At 36.2% G+C, this 26,620-nt stretch overlaps 4 protein-coding genes across 6 annotated transcripts in view; 1 reads left to right on the forward strand and 3 right to left on the reverse strand.

The window, feature by feature from the left end:
• Positions 1 to 11,321, reverse strand: part of LOC126373319 (uncharacterized) — a 51,194-nt gene extending 39,873 nt beyond the window's left edge. The window contains exon 1 of the mRNA XM_050019436.1: positions 8,276 to 11,321. The gene's annotated coding sequence lies outside the window, so the exon portion shown is untranslated. The remainder of the gene's footprint in view (positions 1 to 8,275) is intronic.
• Positions 11,322 to 12,406: 1,085 nt separating this feature from the next.
• Positions 12,407 to 14,871, reverse strand: LOC126373392 (heme transporter hrg1-B-like). Its single transcript, XM_050019560.1, has 3 exons — positions 14,268 to 14,871; positions 13,861 to 14,034; positions 12,407 to 12,660 (listed from the first exon to the last, which is right to left on the reverse strand). Exons 1-3 carry the CDS (start codon positions 14,392 to 14,394, stop codon positions 12,503 to 12,505), a joined length of 459 nt encoding a protein of 152 aa, XP_049875517.1. The 5' UTR covers positions 14,395 to 14,871; the 3' UTR covers positions 12,407 to 12,502.
• Positions 14,872 to 17,430: 2,559 nt separating this feature from the next.
• Positions 17,431 to 20,005, reverse strand: LOC126373328 (zinc finger protein 813-like). The gene is made up of 4 exons (XM_050019457.1): positions 19,722 to 20,005; positions 19,141 to 19,613; positions 18,482 to 18,960; positions 17,431 to 17,936 (listed from the first exon to the last, which is right to left on the reverse strand). The coding sequence occupies exons 1-4, from the start codon at positions 19,839 to 19,841 to the stop codon at positions 17,698 to 17,700; spliced, it is 1,311 nt and encodes a 436-aa protein (XP_049875414.1). The 5' UTR covers positions 19,842 to 20,005; the 3' UTR covers positions 17,431 to 17,697.
• Positions 20,006 to 20,357: 352 nt separating this feature from the next.
• LOC126373363 (V-type proton ATPase subunit D) lies at positions 20,358 to 26,220 on the forward strand. Of its 3 annotated transcripts, XM_050019513.1 has the most exons (7): positions 20,358 to 20,516; positions 20,611 to 20,728; positions 21,145 to 21,292; positions 22,722 to 22,937; positions 23,165 to 23,295; positions 24,740 to 24,866; positions 25,508 to 26,220. In XM_050019513.1, the coding sequence occupies exons 1-6, from the start codon at positions 20,476 to 20,478 to the stop codon at positions 24,833 to 24,835; spliced, it is 750 nt and encodes a 249-aa protein (XP_049875470.1). In that variant the 5' UTR covers positions 20,358 to 20,475; the 3' UTR covers positions 24,836 to 24,866; positions 25,508 to 26,220. The 3 variants fall into 3 exon arrangements, with proteins under 3 accessions (XP_049875470.1, XP_049875468.1, XP_049875469.1); XM_050019511.1 differs by having other exon boundaries at positions 24,740 to 26,220; XM_050019512.1 differs by lacking the exon at positions 24,740 to 24,866.
• Positions 26,221 to 26,620: the final 400 nt, after the last annotated feature.

Consider the following 26,620-nt stretch of genomic DNA (forward strand, 5'->3'; position numbering starts at 1 on the left):
TCTGTTCTCTCTCCCACTATCTTCCTGCTCCAGATCAATTATCTGCTGATTTATGGCCTATGGGTATGCAGACGATAGCACAGTGACGGAGAACAAGCACCAGGGATGTCAGCGTTATCAGAACTTGTTATCAGAATCTTATGAATCGTGTGAATTTGACCCTTAAGTCCGTCTCAGAACGGGGTGACAACAATTTGGTTGAATTCAACGCTTCCAAAACCCAGGCATGTCTGTTCACCGCGAAACGAATCTGGCTCCAATGTTCCGGAGTGTACCCATTAGTGATGTAACGAATATTAGCATTCGCGAATATTTTTTGCAGATATTCTTATACGCATTCGCGAATGTCTAAAAATTTACATTCGTTACACCATCACTAATATCCACGTCAATTACCAACTATCTCGAGCTCTATGGTATGGACCTAATTGCCAACCTAAACTTCGGCTGCTACACCGAGTCGATAACAAAATTGCAGCCAAAAATCAGACATCCTTTCTAAAGTCAGATGATACTTCCCCTCAGAGCAGTTGCTCGATCTGTACACAGCACAGGTTCGTTGTTGTATGGAGTACTGCTGTCACCTTTGGCGAGGCTTTGCCAGCTCTCGGTTGGCCGCTCTCGACTTGGTGGAGCGTTGAGCATTAAAGCCCGTAGACAATGAGTCGTTAGTGAAGACTCGACTCCAAAGTCTAAAACACAGACGAAGGGTAGCGGTTTTTTATAGGATACACTTCGGTGTGCGGTTCAGTGTGTGCAGGAACTTCATGAGTTAATTCCACCCACACTATTCCATCTTCAAACAACTAGTCGTCGGCAGACATTTCATGTTGTGGATATACCACCAATCGGCACTAAACGTTTTGCCTCTTCCTTTTTGATGCGACTAGCAAAGGACTGGAACTGTCGTCTGCATTTCCAACTCGTTAAAATTTGGCATTCTTCAAGGCTAGGGTGAATAGGCATTTACTAGGTAAGCGTGATTCACCCTAGACCACATCGTCCCATACCACCAGGTGAGACTGACGCGGTTTTCAAACGCGGTCAAACGTGAGCCTATATTATTAATAAAAAACTGTCGATTTTAGTCATTTCCAGGCGATTTTGTGGAATCCAGTCTAGTGGAGTGGATTCAAGTCATTTGTGTCAGTTTAAGTCCATTCAAGCTGATTGTGACGATTCTAGGTGCTTGTCAAATCCAGTCCATTTTAATCGATTCTAGTCGAATCCAGTCGATTCCTCGACAAAAAAATAGACTCGATTCAAGTCTTTAAATTAATATACGCATCATACAAAACCGTAACGTACCATACGCCTAAACCATGCGATACGGACTTCATCCTATGGCTACATATTAAGATGCATCCCAATTCCATCTCAGATCAGAGTAATATTCAAGATCACTCAAACAAGTGAGTTAGAGAGCGTTATTATATTGTCTAGATTCCATGACGACTACCTTCCGACTTCATACTAGTAACCACATCTTGCGTCATTTTAAAATGGAGTTCCTATAACCACCTGGTTACCATCAGATCTTGAATACTAACCAGAGCTAGAATGCTCGTCAAGGCAAATTATTTTAACATCGAGTTTCTAAGTTGACAATACAAATGACCACCTGGTCATCATCACACCCTGAGTATCAACCAGCAACAACCACCTAGAGTCAGAGTTCTCATCAAGACAAATCAAACAAACCCAAACTTGGAGGTCTTGCGTCATTTAAATTTCGAGTTCCTACTTTTCGGTTATCATCCAATCCTAAATACCAACCACCAATAAAGTTCTCATCAAGACATTCAAACAAGCCCAAACTCGAAGGTTACGCGTTATTTTAATATCGATTTCCTAACTTATGACCACCTGGTCATCATCAGACGCTGAATACCAACCACCAAAGCCAAGTATAGCTAGAAGGCTCATCAAGACAAATCAAACAAGCCCAAACTCGGAGGTCTAGCGTTATTTTAATATCGAGCTCCTATCCTTATAACCACCTGGTTATCATCACACCCTGAGTATCAACCGCCAACAACCACCTAGGGTCACAGTGTTCATCAAGACAAGTCAAACAAACTCAAACTCGGCGATCTTGCGTAATTTTTTTGTCGAGTATATATAATAATATAATATAACCTGGTCATCATCAGACCCTGGATCCTTCCGTCATGTCTACAAATCTTCTCGTAATTATCCCCTATCAAACAAAAAAAAACGTAACCAAATCGGATCATGCGTTCTGCAACTACGTTACGACCTTTCCGCGTAGCGTCGCTGGTTAAAAAGTAAACGTCGAAATAGTAAAAAACAAAGCGCGTGGAACTATTAAACGACGCCGACAAGTGCCTGCAGGTTGTTTGGCGCAGCGTTGCCAGCATTCGTTTCGCACGACGGAATGGCAACATGCAAAATAACCGTTTGTAAAGCGGTTAACCTATCATTTCTGTTAACCTTTAATTTCTGTTAACAGTGTTCGCATTAACCCTCTTGATAAAGAATACCGAAATGTTTCGGTATACGCCTGTACTGTTAACACATATTTATTTCGGTTAATAACCGAATTATTTCTGTTATTAACCCTAACCGGAGGAACACTGACTCACACGTGAGAAGAGAAGATAAATTTACACGCTCTTGTCGGTACACCAGGATTCTCCATTATTGTTTATCAAAGGCCAATTTAACTTTTATAAGTTTGAAAATTTATATTTTTCTGTGCAATCGACACCAACGAATCAATCAAGAATCGTAACAGGTCGTCCGAGGGAAATAAATACACTTTATAAGTTGGCTCAATGACTGCGTACAGGGGATGATCTAGGTAAATTCGCAACACATCATCATCATCATTAATTTAAAAGCCACGCTCTTGTAGATGTAGCATTGTCCATGTGTCCCAATCTTTGTCATCTTTATATGACGTTTGCCTTCTCTTTAATTTGTTCCACGTAAGTTTTTGGTCTTGGATTTTTCCTTCTATAGGTTCCCCTCCATGACGTTTTTTAATAAATTCATCGTGTCTTACGAGTATTAAGTGTCCACCTTTGCGTCTTCTGACCTCGATAACTTAACACCACACACACACCTTCCTATTTTGTTTTTTTAATTTTATTTCAACCAAACAAAAGCTCTATTAAGTAGTTACCATAGACTGTACATCTTCGACCCAATACAATGGCAAAAGGCGTCCGAATGGCCGGATCTTTTGCAAGCGGTCCGCTACTATCGGCAGTAGGTACATACCTACTAGGTACACACATACATAGGTACCTACATAGACATCAGATTACCCCACATTAGCCTATTATCACGGCTGTTAGTTCAGCTGTTCACGCTCGGCTATTAGTTTTCAGGCTTTCTTTTCAAGACAGGTTTATGCAAGGTTAGTTCGGCAATAGACGCAAGGCCGTTGACTACCCATCGTTTGTAAACACACACTTGTTTCTTAATCGCTGATTGCTGGACTACAGAATTATTGTCCAGATTTGGTCCCTAGATTGTACGGTCACGAGGACACTAGATTGTATACACTTTGGTACCATGTCACATTAACTTTTTTGACAAATTGAACTGTAAATCTCACTAAATGTCAAATACGTTAGTGCGCCAAAACAGTCTAGTCCAAACTGTTCGTTTCTGTCAAAATTAAAGTTAACCGAGATTGACGAATCCAAATAAAAAAAGACTTACTGATAAAAGATAATAGATGTATGAGCTTTAGATTTGTATAAGTAGTTCACTGTTGCAATTCTCTGCATATCGTGTGGAATATTTACCTGGATTATATTGTACATTATCGTGACCATCTTATTGCAGTAATTTTGCGTGTTATAGCCTTCATCGCCTCTCATACAGTCATACATTATCATTAGCACATCACAATCATATCCAAATTACATTTCTTGCATCGTGAAATACCTGAGGTACTTATTCTTAAGTTTTATTTTCCTGTCATTTTGAACACCAACTGGCGTCGATCACCTTCACTAACCGGTATTGGAATAGCGTGAGGAATATGCTCCATACCCCTAGGTCTAAACTAATATTGCTATTTAACATTTGTGTGCATTGCGCACTTACTTTTGTACGCGCAAATGTCAAATTGCAATATTGCTTCTTTAGATGAATTGCTTTAATGTGGCCTTTTTAAGCCCCTGTGCTCAACAGTGGGACTTTTATAAACGATTTAAACTCAATCACTATCATCATAAGCGTTATCCCGTTTATCACCGGATCCGCTGACACTTAAACTATTGAACTGTTTTTAACTAGGTATGCCAACCTATTTGCTATACAGTTTTGTTTTCTCAGGTGTCTATTACCATAATCATATTAGCATATTCCGCTTCTCCATTAAAGGATCTTACATAATTGCATTCTATTCCTAAGTCACATCCAAAGTCAAGGTGCAGTGAGTTGTGCAAACTTGCATCAAACGCGACGACTTGTTAGACCGGTTACATGTAAGTATTCCTTCTAATTCTACATAATATATTCATACCATCAAGCCTTTCAATAGAAAAAAAATATGTTTATAATTCTTTATATAAAGAGCTTAGCTACTACCACCTATGTCGCTCTGTAACAACAGAAAAACCGAGTAAAAAAAACATACAAGAAAATTTGTAGTTTGAGCCTAGAACTCCGATGTATCATCGCAGTTTAAACCCTAATAATAACCCTAATAACGTAATTAATTTTAGGTCAATATTTACCGAATATGTAGCTGAGAACTCACTTGTTTTCCATAAAAGGTACTTATAAAAAAAGAAGTACCAATGTTAACTCGGTATTCTTTGAAGTTCGAATGCGAAGTAGATAATAGGTAATCCTCATTCTGGAAAACACCAAACAACTTCATTTTAACTTGATTTGTCTCTATCTCTAAATAAATAAATAAATCTCTTTCATGCACTTATTGTGAGTAAAGGACGACATTAATTAAAGAAGCTAAATTCAAACTAAAATTAGGTTAATTTTGTGTCCGCGTGAATGGGCACCAATGTAGATCTAAGAGCAGAAACGATAAAGAAGTTTGTCGAGACACTGTCGTTAGCGTCTGGTCATTTCATTGGCTAATCGCTGCCTACACTGCAAGAACTGCAGCGTGAAGATAAAGAAGTGCTATAAAGAACAGCCATTAGAGTGATTATTCGGTTTCCTGTTCCGCTGTGGGTTGAATACCTAATAAACGACCAACCATAACCTTCTCTGTCGGAACGGAACGCCGTTCACGACGCACTTTATTATACAGGGTGTTAGTGACATCGTAACGAAAACTTTGAGGGATGATTCAGACCATGATTCTGAGTTGATATCAAGTGGAATGGTATATTTAAAAAAAACTGATACTTATGCAATGAAAATAAAAACTCATACAACACCTAGGTACTTCCACTAGAAGTGCATACCTAATAAGTAATTAATTTAGGTAGGTAATCGATTTAATTGGCGATCAAATATGTTGCGTACAGTTTGTGTAACCTACTTGGTAATGTTTGATTGAATTTCGTTTAGTAGAAACTCCACTGCGTGTTGATTTTGTTTTATTTTATTCATACACTAACTATTGACGTAGAGGAAGGAAATTAATGTCGGCTGGTAATTATTATATCAATGTTGTACGTAACCGTAGGCATAGAATAAGGAATAATACTACCGTAGGTATAGATCGAAAATTTGGCATGGACAGGATGGGAACCTGTAGGCTCTGCATGGCAACCGCGCTGAACGCGGCGCGAATTATATCGATGCCTTCGACCAATAACTAGGTAGATACTCGTAGCATTCGTATCGTTTATTGGTCGAAGTGCTCAATATAATTAGCGCCGCGCGCGGCGCGGTTGTCATGCAGACCCGGCTGGTGTTGTAATGGTTAACAACCTCGTCTCGGCTTGACAAGAACTTCAGGTCCCATGTTCCCTTCAGATTTGTGAAATAAAGGGGGTGTGAATCTAGCCATAAATATATAATAAAGAAGAAAAGAAAAAATATTTATTCGGCAAAACATAAATTACTTAGGAGTAATTAATTTACATAATAATCTATAATTCGGCTTTAGCTCAGCAAATGTCAAATAGCCTAGCTGTAGCAATTGGTGCGGGGGCGGAGTGTCCGTTCTCTACATTTCATACACACACGCCGGTTTAGAGTACCTAGATCGTACTAAACCTTCTCTAAGGACATCTCCAATTTGGTCAATGTACGTAACTCTAGGCTTTCTTTGTCTATAGCTTAAAAATACCTTCTCATCTCACAAGTAGACCAGTAAGATCCTTATCTTTGTGTTCTACGGTCTACTTTATAAAGGAAGTGTGACTTGAGGCAAAACAGGAATGGTATTATATGTATTAACATTCGCCGCATATCCAATGTGTATATCGCTGTGCTGTCCCTTAGGGCGGCGAACGAAGGGATTTCTCAAGATTTGTTGCATTGTTGGACTTGTGTATACACATTTGATATTATCTCCTTGCATAAAATATTATAGGCGGAGTTTAGCGACTGTGAACTACAGTCACACATAATGTTAGTTGAGTCAGTAAGTAGGTAGCCCTATATCTATTGCATTGTATAAGTAGTAAATTTTTTGACGTGGCTTAGTGTAGGTATTTCCCATTAGCCGGACAAATGGGAAGCCCTGAGGGGTACAAAAATTTACGGGGGGGAGGGGGGGTAAAACAGCAACACAAATAAAATTACCTGCAACCATTGATGTATAATAATGTAAAAAAAAACCGTGTAAGTATCGATTTGTAAGTGACTACTTAAGTAGATACCTACGTGGAGTTCAAAAACCTTCAATTTCCATAGAATTGTATTCTAATTCTAAAACGTTCAGGATCCGGTAGCAAAAAAGTGGCAAGATCTTGCTGTGGCCACTTGCCCAGGCTAATTAGCCATGGCTATTGCTCGAGCTAATCGGAGGAATAGCTACACGCGACGCTATTTCTACCTCCCATTGCTACAGCTCCTGCGACATTGGATACGGGTGGGATTATTTGCGTTTTTTTATGGAATTTTGAAAACTAAGTAGGTAACTACCAATCTTGATCCTTTTGAAATTAGTAACGAGATTTTGGATGTATTTTTGTGAGTTGGGTTTTTCATTTGAAATACACTTCCGTAAATAACCTTACTTAAGTAAAATTTTGCCATTTTACCATTTACTTACTTGAACTAAATAATAAATAAGTATGTTTAGGGACGAAGTGGACGCACGCGGCTACTGGGCCCAGTTGAGTAAGTCTATATTGTTGTTTTATAATATTAATATTAACAAATCAGTGGTTATATGATTTAACTTTCCTGTTCCGTAGCAAAAACCCATTTGGCAAAATTTCTCCCACTGGCTATCTTTCAAAAAAAAAATGTAACGTTTTTATTCTCCACAACGCTGTGAAGCGTAACTGAGAAATGGAAAGATTCGTTATTGTTGGAAACCATTGTTAATGTGCAAAAATACTCACCGATTGATTACTACATAACTTTCGCTTGCTACAAAAACATATTTTTGCATGGTTTTGTTTTTATTGTTGCAATTTTTTGCCCCGCAGCACTTCCATTCAGCCTATTCAATTCGATACATTCGAAAATAAACAACTATCAATTTGAAAGACTGCTTCTGAGATATTTCATTTTTTATTAAAGCATCAGTACAGTATTTAGATACCTACGTGTTTAATTATCGCCTTAGTAATTATTATGAAAGTTACTAGAGTTATTCTCATGTTACTTTTCTTTACAAAAGGTTTCTTTACTTCCGTATAAGTAGGTACATGGATAGAGATACATACATGTAGGTAAATTAAATAATTACCAAATAATAGAAAATCAACTATATTTATTAATTTTCTTTACAGGCAAGTAGTTGCGTGAAAAAATGGCGGTAAGAAAAGAACGACGCGGAAATTACGAGTGGCCAAAATACAATGGCGTTTCCGCCGTTAATGACAGAAATATTTTTTAATGTGCCTACTTATTTATGTAATTAACAAGCAGTTAAGAATCTGTCTTCCCTTATACTTTATTTTAATATACTTATATTGTATAAATAAAATCTGTTGAAGTAAAATCGAAAAATATTGCTGTTTTAAAATTAAAACTTGCGGATTGTCAGAGTTCATATTGAAGCTCGCCAGAGATTACCTTTAATTAGGGAAAAATTAGCATCCGCATGAATAATTGTAAGCATTCTTCGAAGAACTAAAATAGTAAACATGTTATGTTGCAGAGCAATAAGTTAGCGTTCTAACAATCCTGTTTTACTTACCACTTAAGTTATTATTGAGGAATCCTTTGCGTCTACATCCACGGCACTTTTATTTAGTGGCTGTATAAAGCGTCATCAGTGCACGATTTTTATTTTTTAAGTCATGAATGTTGTTTTTTCGCGCGTAATTCGTAGTTGGAACGCGGCGGATGCGCGCGTCGGGCGTCGCGCGCGCTCATCTATGTACTGCGGAGGCCTAGCGCCGCGGACCACCTGCCCGCGGTATGTTAACGGGACGCGAGATGAGCTCCAGATACTATGCTGCAGGGATTTAACGAGCTACTTTTTGAGCTAAACCACAATTTTGATAAGTACAGGATAAAGTTCCATGTAGGACATGAAACACGGAGTTGTTGTAGACATCGAGCGATTACTTAAGCTCACCGAGTCTGTGGTAATGGAAGACGATTGGTAATCTACACATACAAAAAGTTTCTGAAGTCTGTCAGTTTTCTAATTATACCTATGAGGTTTGAGTTTTGTAAGGGTATTAGATATTTAAATGACAATATAAGTTTTTTTACAAAACATAAGGTATTTATTTTATCGTAAGGTACATAAGGTATATAATTATAAATATTAATTGAATACTTACTTAACATAAATATTTGACTAATCTGAATGTACTAGTCTTAATATTAATGATTATTATTTCACAACAAATTTTCACTATCACTACACTGCGCTGTATAGTTAGTGTAACAATAAATTCATTATTTATTTGGATATTTCGAAAATGTAATAAAGTATAAACACAGAATAAACTAATTAAACTTAACTTTAGAAATATAACGTCCCTGTAATTAAATGATCCATTACGTACTATAATTTTCATCATAAATATGATAATTTATAATACGTAGACCATAAAATATTCTGAACAGTTCATTAAAGAGAGAAGACAGCCATTATATCAATTAAAACCTCATAAAATGTTTATTGATGATAAAAACTAATGGAAATTGTCTTGATGCCTAATATTATTCAGTCACAAAGTTTTTAGATTATATTACTGGTATCACATGAATAAGAATCGTACAGAGCCTACAGAAAATCTTACCATAAAGGACCTTATTCATGGTACAATACACTGTAGAGTTTCTTGCCCAATATTCTAAACTAAAAATTCTACCACAGAAATTTACTACCATTTAACAGTTTCCAAGTTTACAAATATTTAAATTGATATATTTACGTTACCTACTTATTAACCCCTTAAACGCCGGAACGCGGATCTCGACCAGACACAATGTAAAATCTATTGTGTCTGGTATCTCGGCATATGAGAGGTTAAGTTATAAATCTTATAATTCATAAACGTTATTTGTTTTTCAAATTCTCCGTCTTCTTTTTAAATGGTTGTTGCATCTTATTGTAGAGTCCCCTTTTATGTTTTACGACTCTTATTAAGCTTGAGAAAACTTTTTATAAGCTTAAGTCGCAAGCCAAGGACTTTAATTAAATAAAAATAAAACATAAACGTAATATTAGGAAACGTAAGCGATTTCATCACTGTTGGCATTAGGCTAGTTACCAACTAGTCAAATCACTTTTTACTAAACGTCAAAACACGGAATTTGGATGAAAAAGCGCACTCTGACGTCATAGAAAAACGTGACAAAATGTCGGTGATGTCCTTATTAATTTCTGAATTTTGTGTCCATTCTCAATAAAGTATTTTATCTATCTATAAAATGTCTGACTAATTGCGATTTTGTTGATTAAAATTTCATAAACAAGTTAAATAGAAAAAAGAAAATTTATCATCAGTTTTAGTTAGATCTGTCTTTATTTAGTAACCTTGCCTCTAACTCTGGGGTCGCAGGTTCGAATCCAGCACAGGCTTAAACCAATGATTGTCGAATTTGTTTTCGAATACATGTTTGGATCATAAATGATTATCATGTGCTCAGCAGCGAAGGAAAACATCGTGAGGAAACGCACATTCCCGAAAAATGCATTTTTCGGAGGTATGTGACCTAACCGGCATTGGGCTGGTTTTCCATTCGCGGGTTGGAAGATCAGAGAGGCAGTCGCTTCATTATATAGCCGGACCTGTCATATTTTCAGGTTAGGTAAGCGGACCCAGTGAAAAACGGGATAATGCTAGGCAGAAGATGATGATGTCTGAATTTAGTAATCTTTCATTATTTATCTTTGACCTAGGATACTACCTATTTTTGCATGTCATCATCAGCCTATCGCCCATAACAATTGTCCACCATGTTTGAAAGGACATCCCTCAGTTGGATTTTAAAATGTGCCCGGGAAGACAAGGAAGAAGGTACTAAACGTGTTCTATGTAATTGAATCAAACAAGATCGTAATTTATCTCAAAGATTAACCATCTGATCCCATAAAACCGCTGATCACGGATATAAAAGCACTTGGCCAACTTAAGTACCTGGATCGTATGCTTTTAGGTAGGCTTTACAAGAATTTGCCATTTCGAATAAACGAATATTTCATTGATAAAAAAGTAATATTCTTTGAACGCTACTTAGCTGAATAGTAAATGCTATCGAATCTTTTATGGCCATTATAATATTTAACGATGTAACGTGCAGTTGGTGAATGCTGTTGGTAATATGGTATGGTATCCAAGTCTAGGAAATGTTTGTTTCCTGGTAATTGGCCGCCCAAGTTGTACTGTATCCATGTGTTATGTCTGATTGTTAAAATTAAGTTCTTTTCAATAAATCGTATTTGATTTGGTATAGGCTACAAGAGAGCAGGCTTCGTTGGTTTGGTCACGTAAAAAGAAGACCTCCAGATTATGTGGGTAATGTTACAGCCAATCTAAACATACGAGGGCCTAGACCAAGAGGACGACCAAAAACAAGATGGGCGGGTGTGTTCAAAAAGGACCTGTGCATGTGCAATGTCTCCGAGAACGACACGTCTGATAGAGCGAAGTGGAAGAGAAGTACGAAGAAGGCAGACCCCACCATCAGATGGGAATAATAAATGCCAAATAGAGAGACAGAGAGAGAGAGAGAGAGAGAGAGAGAATTGATTTGATATAGGGCACGCAATACTGCAACCAGTGGCGGCCCTAGGTATTTACGCCACTGGTTGCAGGATACTGGTTGCAGGATACTGGTTGCAGGATACCCTGCAACCAGTGGCGTAAATACCTAGGGCCGCCACTGGTTGCAGGATACTGGTTGCAGGATACTGGTTGCAGGATACTGGTTGCAGGATACTGGTTGCAGGTTACTGGTTGCAGTTGCTGGCATTTAGGTGGTCCGAGACCTCAAAGTGGAAAAAGCCCGGGCGCCCGAACAGGGAAAAAGGGTTAGGGAAAGGTTACCTGGAATCACAAAAAACTACTTTTTTGAAGGACCATCTGTCCACTCTGTCTGTCTATCCACCTATCTATTTCCACTTGTTGCAGTTTCCTAAACCTGCGTAAGAAAATGCCTAGAAAAAATGTACCATAGCAAAAAAAGGTAGTAAGAACGCTTGTGTTTTATGCGGATGAGAAAAAAGAATTTGGCAGGTACCTATGTTTAAAAAAAAATATGATTAAGAGTGGAGATAGTTTCCGAGTTTGACTGGATGCCTTGGGTATTAACGATGAAGAGATAGCACTTACATAAAAACACAGCATCAGCACTCAGCAAAACACAGCAGATAGGGTTAGGGTCTTTTTAAATAACTCAGCCAAAATACAACAATGAACAAAACCGCTTATCTTACCTCTACACTGGATGCCAGCGGCGGCGGCGAGCGGGGAGTATTAAACATAACATAAATAGCCTATATACGTGCCAATGTTCCTCTCAATCAATCAAGGGGGAGGGGGGGGGGGGATATTAAAATATCCTTCAAAGCAGCAATGGTGATGATTCCAATACAATGATTCCAGTAAACGCCTATCAATCATCCATCCCTTTCCTTTATGGAAGTTAAGTAAATGCCGGCATGACCATAGTATAAGGAACACTACGTACGAACCCCACCCGCGGCTGAATTAGGTATCCCCCCCCCTCGGTGTCACTTCAGTCTTCAATCGTATGGACGTCCAAAGACAGATACACAGATGCGCGTGTACAATAACGTAATTTTTGTATCTGTGTAAAACGAGGTTTTTTTTTTTTAAATGAAATATCTGGAGTGTGGTATAACTCTGCAGGAATCAGGCCCACTTGCGCACGCCGCTCGCACTGTCGCTGTCATCCAATTTGCACAATTATAATTAAAGAATAAATATAATCAAATAAATTACGTCTCCTCAATGTTGGGGTTTTCAGAGAAGAGCTGATGGTCATTGTATGTGCGGAGGTAAGTCCTGGTTGTGGAGTACAGGAGGAAGCCCCATTTCATCATCATGAATGACCACACCAGCCTGATGATGATGCTCGTTTGGATCGGCAGCACCGCTGGAAATAAAATTATGTGTTTAGTTATTTGATAAATATAACTTACGTATAAAATAAATATAAGTTTATGAATATATTATTGTAGAGTGTTGAGTTGTGTTCTTAAACATAGCTGGTGATAAGTAGGTATATTATTACACTGCCTACCACCTGCTGCCTACACAGAGTTTTTTATTATTCATGGACAAGCACCATCTAGTGCATATTTTAAGAACCGACTGTGTCTCTTAGGAATAACAATCCCTGAACAGCGTGGTGAAGTGCTGTAATGGTGGCTCAAGCCTCGAAAAAAATAGATTAAAAAAAGAAAAAAAAAGAACCAGAGGTCTATATTTGAAAATATAACTTAGTAACCAAAAAATCTAACAGATGTCGTTAATAGCTGACTCCAATAAAATGATTACAAATCTGGAGTGAATGACGAAACATGACTTATATTTTCAGCTCCCGAATCTTCTTCTGTTTATTGTGTGGGATGTGAGGTGGAATACCACCTCATCAACTTTGGCGTCAGGGTTATTATTGAGCCGCCAAGGGTTCCGATTAATTTTATAACAAACCAACAACATAAACAGCCTATACACGTCCCACTGCTGAGCACAGGCCTCCCCTCCATCAACCGAAGGGGGTTGATAACAAACCAATTTATACAAAATGTACCAATTTCTCATCTCTATTTCTTCAAAGCTACTGAGTATTTTACAGCTTATGTTTGTAATATGTAATAAAAAAGTAGCTAATTGTTATTATTGAAGTAGCTAATGAAAGTTATGTAAACAATATTATACATATGGCTTATCAGAAAGCATGACTTTATTTTGTTTCAAAGTTATGTGGCATTGTGCCCAATTAAAGTAAAGTCAGTGATAACTACATTGAAATAATATTTATAGTTAATATGGGTACCCACAGTGTTTAGAAAACTGGAAAAAAAATAGTAAGTGAATACTGCTTGATACTCAGGCCCAAACAGCCACTCCATTTAGAGACACATATTCAGAAAAAAACTGGCAACCAACTTTTAAGAAGTATTATGATGAACTATATAACTTTAGTTTTAAAGACATAATCAATTAACATTAGCCCTAAACATAAAAAAGGTGTAACAGTTGAAGTTGATTGTTTGTTATTTTAGTACCTACATATAAAAAGTATATTGATATAAAGACTCAATTCAATACATAAGCACTAAACACTTACAAGCCTTGTAGTAGATCTCGAGGAACAAATAAAAGAGTGTCAAAGCCAGACCGGAGACAAAGCCAACAATTCCAAAGTCGCCGATGTACTGTAGAGCCTTCCGCGAGAAGTTTACATGCAGAGACTCCTTCAGGTAGTGGCAATGCAGCATCAAAGCCAATGAAGCATGAATTCCTGCCAAAAAAAACTGGGTTTCACAGAGTATCACTAAAGGTCAAGAATTTCACAAGTATTTTTGAACAAATAGTTCTGTTACTTTGATATCAAGTAGATAAAAATCTTTCTTAATTATTATTGTTTTATTCCCTTTATTGTTTTTTTTTTCCATTTGCATTTTTATTTTTTGTGGCTTTCTATCAAGAAATTCTAGGTCATTGCTGAAGAATTTAACCTTGAGAAGGACTTACCGGACATCAACGCCCACATTCCTGCTTCAACATTCGCATAAACAATGCAAAAACATATAAACGCCGAAAGTCCTAACAGTGCACCAATTGCACTTATCGCTATATGTACTTTAGTACGTAATGACATGTTGCCAGTGAAATGCACTCAGTTTCTAGCAAGAATTTAAACTCAATTAAACAATACTGCTGTAGTTTGTCTTGTTTGTTATTTCGTGAATAGCGATGGGCGTTATTAACCATAACTGGTTATATATGCAGTTACGAGCTCGAACAGTGATCACTCGTTTTCCACTACAACAAAAACTAGTGATATTCATAACGCCATTTAAACGATCGAAATAGGCATCAGTCTTCAATAACTCTTTTAATCACAACGCCATAAAGTTAAATCGAATTCACTCTTATGTTTTAGGCATAGCGTCGATGTTTGGCTACTTTCACTACTCACGCAAAATCACTGGTTTTACAATACGTGTGCGTGAAGAAGAATTAAGTTATACTGCTACCTAACCAAACGATTTTACGTTACAATTATCACGTTTGCTTCAGAACGTTGTGAAAATAACTAGTTATAAAAATCACTAGTTAAGAAACTAGTTATTGGAAATCACATAACGCTTACGTTACGTTATCTCAAAAACCGATAACGACCCATCGCTATTCGTGAAGTGATTCGCTTTAGCGATGGGCGTTATTAACCATAACTGGTTATATATGCAGTTACGAGCTCGAACAGTGATCACTCGTTTTCCACTACAACAAAAACTAGTGATATTCATAACGCCATTTAAACGATCGAAATAGGCATCAGTCTTCAATAACTCTTTTAATCACAACGCCATAAAGTTAAATCGAATTCACTCTTATGTTTAAGGCATAGCGTCGATGTTTGGCTACTTTCACTACTCACGCAAAATCACTGGTTTTACAATATTCGTAATGACAAGTATACTGCTACCTAACCAAACGATTTTACGTTACAATTATCACGTTTGCTTCAGAACGTTGTGAAAATAACTAGTTATAAAAATCACTAGTTAAGAAACTAGTTATTGGAAATCACATAACGCTTACGTTACGTTATCTCAAAAACCGATAACGACCCATCGCTAATTCGCTTTGCTTTTCGTTTGCGTTGTTGCGAGTCGACACAAATATTTTGTAACTTGACTTTACTTGACAGTAGTTGACAGTGACAGCGTCTGTCAAGATTTTCTTATAATTGTTATTTTTTTAATTTATTGCGGCTCCGGTTACTAGATTATTGGCCGAATTGTTGTGTATAGTGTAATGCTTTATGTTTGCTTTATGCAATACGTGATTTAGTTATTGTCTTGGATAGAGAGATACTTTCTTTTTCTCTCTTCTTAAATCCAACTTAAATCGGCACTATTTTATTTTCCCCTTTTCAACTTTTCGACGTGATACGTAAACTATTGCAAGAAATATTTTATTTTGTTGCTGAAGCAAAGACCTTGCTGAAGACATGGCCTAAAGGTCTTTGTAACCAGGCCAAGAATAGCAAAAAAATAATAATTTTGTTGTAGTTTCCATTTCCGTTTCCTGTTTCCAGGCCACGCTCATTCAAAAGGAGGCTTTTCGGCGGGAAACGGGAACGGGACAGTTGCTTTCTTCATTGAGTAATCTAAATAATTAATACGAAGTGATGTTTTGTGGTTAATGATCGCATTAAGTTAGTCGGAAGACATTCGCGAGTGTTATTATATTGGAGTATTCAATAAACAAAGTGTATCTGCCTATTTTCGCTTCGTGCCGGGAAGCCGCTTCATAACTCAAAAGTTTATGCGGACTTTTGGGTTAATTCGTTTGGGGTTCGGAGTAGGAGTCTACTCCGAGGGTGGGGGCTTAGGTTTCATCATCATCACCTTTCATCATTTCATTAATCATCAAGAAAAAAAATACGTCAGACATGGCTGTATGGGCATAGTTCCCTTTGCCTTACCCTTCGGGGAAAACCAAAACAAAAAAAAAAATCATTCAAAAGGAATTATGGAAGTGATATTGAAGTGATATGCCTCGCCACCATTATCACTACATTTACATGAGGTTTCCACCCATGCATCACTAAGACGGAGAAGAAGCATAAAATAAAATTAATTATGAAAAGTATTAATCAAGACTTTAATTTAAAAGGATCCAATTAAATATAACAATTACGAAGTTTATGACTTTTTCAAACATACAAGACGATATTCATATAAAAATAATCACTTAAGACAAAAACCTCACTAAAACCAAAGTCATGGGACGGCTACATGACGACATTCACTGTTAACTTGCCAAAGACGTTTGCCTAAATCACCAAATATCCACAATATGGTTCCTCGCCAAATATTTATTGCCGCGTTTTTCTAGTAAGCCGAACTCGACGGCGCATCGCAGCATAGTGCCTATGGACTTCCCCGTTTTCTTAGGATCATCGGCTAATTTATAATGTTTCTTTAAAAAGTTAATCACACGCCGTGATGTGACACCAGTCTTACAATTTATTTTATGGAAAGCCCACAACAGAATAGCAGCTGGAATGAACTTCTGTGGTCCCTTTTTGATGCTCCTGTGAGTTTTAGAAGCCTTCGAGGTAATAGCTGGGTAAGCACCACCATAGATACTGAAGCAAGTAGAACAAAGGGTATTTTTAATATAATGAACTTTCCTCCAACGTTCCGGTTTCATATTGAGCACAGTGATTGCTAACACTGCTTGAATGTGGCACCGTAATTTTGTAATCACATTAAAATCCACTGAAGAATTTGGCGTTGTCTGACAGACGTTTTTCAATGCATCACTATGATATCTCACAGTTACCTACTCTGTGGCATCACTCAAACTCAAAGAGAATACCATAAATTAGGCTAAAGGGCCAAGGGCCAAGTAAACACGAGATTTAAATAAACTGAAATAAACCTACTTTTTGACTACTTATCTATTTCAGCAATAATGTTTCTTCCTTCTTGTATAGCTTGGATGTATAAATAAACAACGTGCTCCGGTGCGCCGCCGGAGGCCCGTGTTGCTCTATAGTAATAGATACTGGTTCTCTGCCCCAATGGACAGTAGGTAGCTAATGAATGAATGATAGTACATATGCGCCACTATTCAAAAAGGCAAATGAAAGAATCCATGCTTTAGTAAAACAAATAAATCATCAAGAGTAATAAACAATTTTATTGAGCACAACTAAAGAATTATATTCTAACGACGACACGCCTATTTTGTATTAACTAACGTAAATCAACTTCAGTGGATAAGCAAGATCTATTAAAAATAAATATTTCTTTACAAAATAGGCGTGGTAAAACAAAAACGAAACAAATTTAAACTATGACACATTTAAACTTATCATTATTAAATATCCTGGACTCTTTCTTATTCTGTAGTAAAACAACAAAGTCATATTTAAAATTTTAGCCTAAGGTTTCATTAGTTTCAATATGCCGGGTTTGATCGTCTTGAGCAAAGCTTCATCAAGCTGGGATATTCTATGGTTATATTTGACGTGGCTCCGCATGTTGCACCGCTGGGCATACCCCCTGCCACACACGGGACATTTATACGGCGTCTCCCCGGTGTGAAGGCGCATGTGCTCATTTAGGTAGTCAGTGTGGGTAAATGTAGCACCGCAAACAGAACATACTTCAGGTCGCTCGCCTGTAAAGAAAATAAGATAGTAGTAACAAAACTTTAAAAACTGAGACTTTATTTCATACAAGTGATTTAGTCTTGAGTAAAGTAGAATTGTAATTGTAAGAAATACATTACTTATTGTATTTCAAAACTTGCAAGCAGTAACCTGAAAATAAATATTTATTGGAACTATCAACCATAATGCATTAGAAACATTTGTATTTAAAAGTATTGATGAAGATGTTCTAAAGGTATTGATGATGTTTTTTGTGAAACTAATAAAGAACTACATCAATCCAGAAACTTAAATCAATGTCACAGTTAATAGAGACTGTTTAAAAGGGCATCTTGAAAGATTGAAGATTGGTCCATATAAGGTTGAATTGTATATATCTAAATGAACTTAAATAAACATCCGGATTGCCTCCTAAGCTAGGCAGAAGTAATTTTTAAAATAATCTGCAGTAGTAATTTATAATAATTATTTACTGAATGACATGTTAGGTTACAAGTTTATATACTCACTGTATTTAATATGGCTGATAAACAAATAGTTATAGCAGTAATACCTGTATGGACAGCTCTCTCATGCACCAGTAAAGATTTAGCAGCAGCAAATTTCCTGTCACATAGCTTGCAGGGAATCCTTCGTCGCTGCTTAAGATGGGCTGTTTTGTAGTGATGATTTAGCTCATGGTTATATACATATCCTTTTCCACAATCAGCACATATTAACTTTGGTTTCTCAAAATGACACCTTTTAATGTGCCTTTGAAGACCATATTTGTCACTAAGTGATTTAGGACACTGGGGACATTTCATTTTTGTTTTTTCTGAGTGATGGACATCCTTATGTCTTTTTAGCTTTTCAGCTGTAGTAAAAGTGCTGCCACAAAGTTCACACAGTCTTGGTTCTGGACCTGTAATATCTTTTTGAGTCTTCTTTATACCCTCACTTTTATCTTCACATCTTGCCACTACTTTAGGCTCCTTAACATTTTTTTCTGTTGAGTTTTGGTTGGCTTTTGTTTTATTTGCTGTTCTGATGCTGTGAAAATTTATAATATTACAGAAAACGGACACTGTTGATAATTAGGTACCTAAAGAAATAAATTTATTTTAGTAATATTCATGTAGGTATTTAAAATCCTTTATTAGCTTAAGATACCTACATAAAAATTTTAATGATTAGATATGTTTATTGAATTATTAGATAAATAATTATTACCACCACTTTTCTCCTGTAAAAACAAATTCACCTTCAAGTATAGATGAGGATATTCTGCTATTTAGTAGTTTTCTCTTGACCGTTTTATTCATATGACTATAATTCTTATTCCTGAGTTTCTTACTGATTTTATTATTGTTTTTCTTGGTTGAAGGTTCAACAACAGGTTGTTTTCTTGTTCTTGGTTCTTTTTTAATTAGAGGTTTCACAAGTTCTTCAAATTGTTTTGCATCACTAAAAGAAATTTGATATTCGGATTTTATAAGTCCAAGGTCCCCATCACCATCATCGCCCGGTGAATCCATGTATTCTAAATATTCATGTTCTTGTTTGATAGCTTTTGAACTTCCTAAACATGTTTGCTTCAAAAGTTCACAGGTTTGTTTGAACTTATTTTGAAAGGCTATTATGTCATTTACACTCATATAGCAGGTCTCACAAATATTTCGTGGATACCCAGGGATATCCTCAATCTGTAGCAAATATAAATAATACAATTTATTTAAATAAGTACAAGACAACCTAGATATTGATAAATTACTTAATCACGTTGCAAGCAAAGGTAATAAATAATTTAATACCTTTTCATAAAAACACAGGCTAAGACTTCGGCTAACATCTTTAAATTCGTCTCGAATTGTATCAAAAATTGGAATAGAAGCTCCATTGCAGAGACAAATTCTGCATAGATTATCATTCATTATTATTAATTTATACTACTTCAAATATCAACAACATAAAATATTTATATAGATGAATTATTTAAAAAACGATTTTTGTAAAATATAAACGCATTTTATAGTAAATATCTGAAAAACGACAACAAACAACAGCTGCAAATCTAGTTTTCTTTGAGTTTACTAGACAGTCTACTTTACTTTTATTGAAGAATAATATTAAAATTTAGAATGAGATAGTGTTATTACAGGTAGCCTCAGCAGGTAGAAATCATCTACTTCTATATTAAACTTCAGTAGTGCAGTAAACGTGCAATAAAAACATTATTTGACAGCAAAGATTTTTTTTTAGTTAGAAAACAAAGGTTTACTTACATATAAGTCTAATAGAGAAGTTTTATTACAAAAATAAATAATATACATTTTAATACATTGAAAATTAAAGACGCATTTATAAATTTATTTACTGTATTGTAAAATAAATAAACGAAGCATTTTTAAATTTATAAACTTTGTAAATTAGGTCGCACTTGCGCGCTGCACTGATCACAAGACCAATCATAGACAATACTTATCATCCACTTGTCTTCTGTCATCAGGTGATTTGGGAGTGAAAAGTCCTGAAAAGGGATAAAACGCAAATATTACCTGAATCAATATGTCTGGAAAGGAAAAGCTAGCGATTTTCCCTTCTCGGGGGTAAGTTTGTCTTAGCAATATACTTCAATTTCGTCGAAAATTGTTATGGATTTAAGATATTTGTGTATTAATGGTGGTGAATTTTGGGTTCCAGTGCCCAGATGTTGATAAAGGGCCGTCTGGCTGGAGCTCAGAAAGGCCATGGCCTCCTCAAGAAAAAGGCAGATGCCCTACAAGTCAGGTTCCGTATGATCCTGGGTAAAATTATCGAGGTAAGGTTCTTCTACTCCTACAGTTTTAAACAGTATTATTTCGTATGCTTCATGTAAATTGTAATGAAATTGAAAATTTTTCATAATTTGGTACCTACTATACTCTCCATGAAACTTATCTGTATGTATCCAATTCTTGGAGACAATATTGATTATAATAAAATCTTAGAATATATTGAATTAGATATCCGCAATATTCATAATTACCTAGTTCATATAGCAAATGTAAATTATTACTGGCAATAAATTTATTTTATTCTTATTCTTATATCCAATTGTAGCTGTTATAATATATACTATTTCATAGCAACTCCATGTAATAAATATTCTGAAAAAAATGATTTTTTATGTCCTTGGTTACAGAGACAAATATGTAGTTTAAGTTAAGAATTGGATAAGTAAATGATTATTTTCAGACAAAAACCCTGATGGGAGAAGTGATGAAAGAGGCGGCATTCTCACTGGCTGAAGCTAAGTTCACAACTGGAGACTTCAACCAAGTTGTTCTACAGAACGTTACCAAGGCTCAGATCAAGATCCGCTCTAAAAAAGACAATGTTGCAGGTATGATACGTATTTATTTGGTATATTAATATTATTAGCTTTCAATAAAATTATTATTTTATTAGTATATTTGTAATTAGAGAAACCTGGGTGTCTTAGTACTTTAGTTATCCTGGGAAAAAATAACAGTTCACTTATTTTCATGTTTAAGTTTGAGTTTTATTTTATAATTATTTATAAGTAGTTCATATTCATTTTTTTGTATAAATTTTTCAACAAGACACATGGTTTTCGCTATAAAAAAAACAATAGTGATTTTCCTGAACAATATACAAAATTATATAACATTAGTAATTATTTTACTTGTATTCCAATAAGAATTATATGTGGTGCAATAAGGAGGAGGCCTGTGTACTAGAACAACCTAACATGTAAATATAGAATAAATTAAGAAAACAAAACTACAAGATGGTAGTGTAACTTTAATTTTATTAAAAATAAATTATACCTAATGCATTTTTTTCATAAATACAGCAATGTTTATTTATAAATTTGCATTTACAAACAAATTATTACTTCATTTATTCTAGATAATCTGATTTGAATGAATTAGAAGCTTCACATAATAATTGGATTGAACTTGTGTATGTTTTCTGTATAACTAAATAAGCTTTTATATTGTTGCCTTTGGTTTGTTTCTTTAAATTATAGAAGTTCTGTTATGTTGAAGTATAAATAATATTATATGTTAAAGAAATTTTACTTGTAATGTTAAAATTTTACTGGAAATGTTATAGCTTATGTTATACCTACATTTACCTATGATTAACATTGTAACTATGGTAAGGATGACTTAGCTTCGTTCCTTCTACAAAGATAGTCACATAAAGCTACCAACTGCCACAACCTTATATACATAGTTTACTCGCGCCCGCGACTTCGTCTGCGTGTATATCTTTATAAATAGGGTAGTTTCCAACTAGTCAAATCAGTTACTTTTTACAATACGTCAAAACACGATATTACTATGGAATTTGTATGAAAAAGCAACCTGTGATGTCATAGAATAACGTGACAAAATGACTCACTTATTACATTTTTCTAAAGGAAATAAAGGAAATCATTTTTGGCACCTTTAGATCTGTCCTTATTTAGTAATCAGAATTTCATAATTTACCTTTGATCTAGGAAACTACACAATTATAGTCTATGCACGCAATTATAGGCTCTATGCACGCAACCACGGAATAAAATATCAAAGGTTTCAACCAATAGATGTCGTACGGCTATTGGTCGAAGCCCTCGATATAATTTGCGCGTTGCCATGCGGCGAGGGCTGATGTGTAAGCTATATTATTACTGCAAAGTTGGATCAAAATCTGTGCGCAGTAGATTTATGTGAAAGAGTCTCACAAACTTTCGCATTAGTGACAGCAAGATTTTTGGTATAACAAAATATTATTGATTATTGTATTGTCCTATCTTCCAGGTGTGACCCTGCCAATCTTCGAGTCATACCAAGACGGTTCGGACACATACGAATTGGCCGGGTTAGCGCGAGGTGGCCAACAGTTGGCCAAGCTCAAGAAGAACTTCCAGAGCGCAGTCAAGCTGCTGGTGGAGTTGGCATCCCTCCAGACCTCCTTCGTGACCCTTGACGAGGTCATCAAGATCACCAACAGGCGTGTCAACGCTATTGAGCACGGTAATATTCAACTCAATTATTGCTTTTATGTTCTTCACAATTGTGCGAATAAAATAATAAAGATAATACACAAGAAGAGATATTTTTTCATTGATATGAAAATATGTTATCATGTGATGTTTATTTCCATTCACCAATCTAAGAATTCTTAATTCATATTTACCCAATTTACATTGTAACTAGATTTCCCATATCTACGAATTGTCATAACAACTTGTACTGTGCAGTAATCATCCCGAGATTGGAGCGTACGCTGGCATACATCATCTCCGAGCTGGACGAGCTTGAGCGTGAGGAGTTCTACCGGCTGAAGAAGATCCAGGACAAGAAGAAGATTATCAAAGACAAGGCGGAAGCGGTGAGTGTTCAGATAATGACATTTACAGTCTATATTAACTCATACCTCTTTAAAATATCTTGATTAGAGCGAGACAGCTGTCAGATAATTTCCTGCAAGTTCTGCAAAGCAATCGCGCCGTGCGCGTCGCGTATTATTTCGAGAATTTCGACCTACTAAAATATGCCCCAACCTTTGCTATCTTGATAAATAGACCCTAAAGTGGGCAATATAGTTCAAACGCTATAGAGGTGACGGCTTTTAACAAAGTTTTAAAATATCTACGTTTTTTTTAATCAGTAATACTTGGTTGGTGGGATATTACATATAAACTTAGTAACTAAACTGCCCACTTAGCTATAAGATCCTATTGACAATATTTGGGATGAATTTAGTTTGGTTTTGTGCTGAAAGTGTCGATAATTGTGTGTTTGGGGAAATTTTGCTTTGATATGTGCTTGCTTTTGTTTTTACACTAAAATTTTACACCCCATAGAAAATCCAGCAATTTGTCACAAGCTTGTAGAAATAGTGTAAGCTCCAGGTTTTCACCAGAATAATATTTTGTTTCTATGGTTACCACATACCTATTATATCGTAATTATTGAGTGGATATGAATAAATAAATAACCGACGTTTTTTTATATAGCTTTATATACCTTCCATTTATGAGGCACGAAGCCCACCTTATATTGTTTTACTGATTTTAAATAAAAACAGTTTCCTAATTACTTTAAGGAAGTGTTAAAGAAATATTAACTTTATTAGTGTAGTGGTCGGGAAGAATTTAAATCTGGTGACAACATGGCCCTTGCTTGTAGATTAGCGATCAGCAACAAAAATATGTATACAGTAAAGAAACCGTAGAAAAAGACGAAACTAACAATAAAATGCAGCCCATGAATAAGAATTTATTTGCCGCCATTTATTACTCTTTATTTTTGTAGCATGAGCATGAATATTAATAATAAAATTTAAAAAAATAGTTATGTTGAAGTTTTTCACATTGTAATAGTAGTATCTATTATATAATCAAAATATTAAGTATTTTATTTAAAAAAAATAATGCATTTATTTATTTTACTTTCTTGCTCTGCTCTTGTAGCATATTAAAGTTTAGAATCTAGTACCACGATTTTTTTGCATGTTTATAAAATATGATTATGTTACGAAAGATTAGTATCTAATATATTTTCGGTTACAAGTGACTTTGCACACTAGAATTTAGATTTGCATGTGATTAGTAAAGGTCAAGAATTTAGTATCTACCATGATCAGTTTTGCATGTATTAAAAAAAAAAACACGCTATGACTATGAAAGTTGATTAGTAGCTAGTATTATTTTTCTCCGTGAAAAAGAGATAACGCTAAGGAGACGATGATGTTTCGAAGTCGGTTTTTAGACTGAGTGAAGTATACATATTTTGGTTGGCGGGTTTGACGTGTGCTGCGCTTATCGTTGCAGAGGAAGGCCGCGCTGAAGGCGGCGGGCGAGGCGCAGGACCAGCGCGACGGCGGCGGCAACCTGCTCGACCAGGAGGACAACGACATCATATTCTAAACATAAACCCGCCATCTGTAGTGTTGCCGCTGTTAGTATACAGTCATGAGCAATATCATGTAGCCACTTTAGAACCCTGTCGCACTATCATATTTGACATTTAAAGAGACTTACGGTATAATTTGTCAAAAAAGTTAATGTGACATGGTTTCAAAGTGTATACATATTAGTACTCGTGACCGTACATAGCAAACGATAGCAGAAAAGAATGTTAAAAAGAAAGAAAACATCTATTTCAGTATTGGACGCCACACTAACAAACTAAATGCTATCGGTTGTTCGGCAACACTACCTCATCCCGCACCATAGAAAAGCATTTATTGTGTTGTGTTCGTCTGGGTAACCGCACCGAGGTCGGTGGGATGCAAGCCTGCTGTTGTTGGAGACGGCTTGAAGCTTCCAAAGTATTATACTACACAACAATACAGCGAGTTGCATTGCACGCGTACCTTGACTAACATCGTAGGAACACTGTCTGCCAAAGTGGAGATGTGCTGATAACGACCAGTAGGATTTCGTTATTTACCGATCTTATACTCCGCTATCCGGAAAATAACGAATATTAGTTGTTTATTAACGGTCTTCGCTTTGGTGTAAAGTGGGCCTGTATCAGCCAGATTCCAGATGCGTCGAGAGGAGCGGAAGAAAAAAGTAAATGCTTTTCTATTGCAGGCCAAAGCGGCAAAGATCGCCGCGGGCTCCATGGATATTCGCGACGTGATCGCGAACATCCTCCTCAATGAGGGCGACGACGACCTCCTGTTCTAGACCGACACGAGCCTAGACCTCGGGTAACTCGGGTCCTCCCGTAGATATCATATTAGCCAGTTGTTAGTAGGTGCAGTCAAGGTGGTGCTAACTCCATACGACTGCTTAATTAGAGTTACGCTTTGTAAGATGGTCTCGAAAGTCGCATCAATAATTATTAATAAGGCCTATCCACCTGAAGTACTATGTACACACATTTAACTTAAATAACGGCGTCTATTTATGCATTTCCCTTAATCCTATATAAATATCCCCCATACTTGACTGCACAAAGTTTATTGATATTACAGTGTTCATTACTTTGTAAATACTATATTGTTGTCACACTGTTAAATGTTTGTCACTTGAATCAACTTGCATCAGAGGTGTTAAGTTCGAAGGATCGACGATTAGCTTCCCTCTGCTTGGTCGTCGTAAATCTTAAGTAAGCATTCCACCAATATAGGCGACATGAGCGTAGCTTTTTAATGCCACAAAGCATAAAATCAGTATAAGTACATCAGTTAAAGTATTTATGTTTTTTGAATTGTTGTTTGGTAATATAACAATGTATTTTAAGTAAGCAATCATGTAAATACAAGTTTGTGAAGCGAAATATTAAATATTATTATTGAGAACGTCGTTTTATTGCTCATCTCTTCATCCTTCCGAGTGTTAGGAATACCATTGGATATCTGACACTAGTCCAAACTCCAATACCAGATATAGTACATAATTATATATACGTACTTAGAGCTTGTCCAGAAAGGGCGAATTTGCCGCGATTCTCTCGCGCGTTTCACGCGCGACCGTTGCGTCCACAAGGTACGTGCCAACGCGCGAGCATTTGGGAAAATTTTGGCGCTCCATTGCCCTCGATACGTGCACTCGCTCTAAAGTTCGCGCGTTAACTGGACGCGCGAGTCGAGAGTCTGGCGTAGTGCACACGATTTACGCGCGTATTTTGAATTCGCGCGATGCTTGTGTACGCGATGTATTGCTGTCTAGTATCTCACTAACGCGCGAATTATTTCGCGC

This window comes from Pectinophora gossypiella, chromosome 15 (assembly GCF_024362695.1).
Source record: "Pectinophora gossypiella chromosome 15, ilPecGoss1.1, whole genome shotgun sequence".
NCBI classification, from domain to species: domain Eukaryota; kingdom Metazoa; phylum Arthropoda; class Insecta; order Lepidoptera; family Gelechiidae; genus Pectinophora; species Pectinophora gossypiella.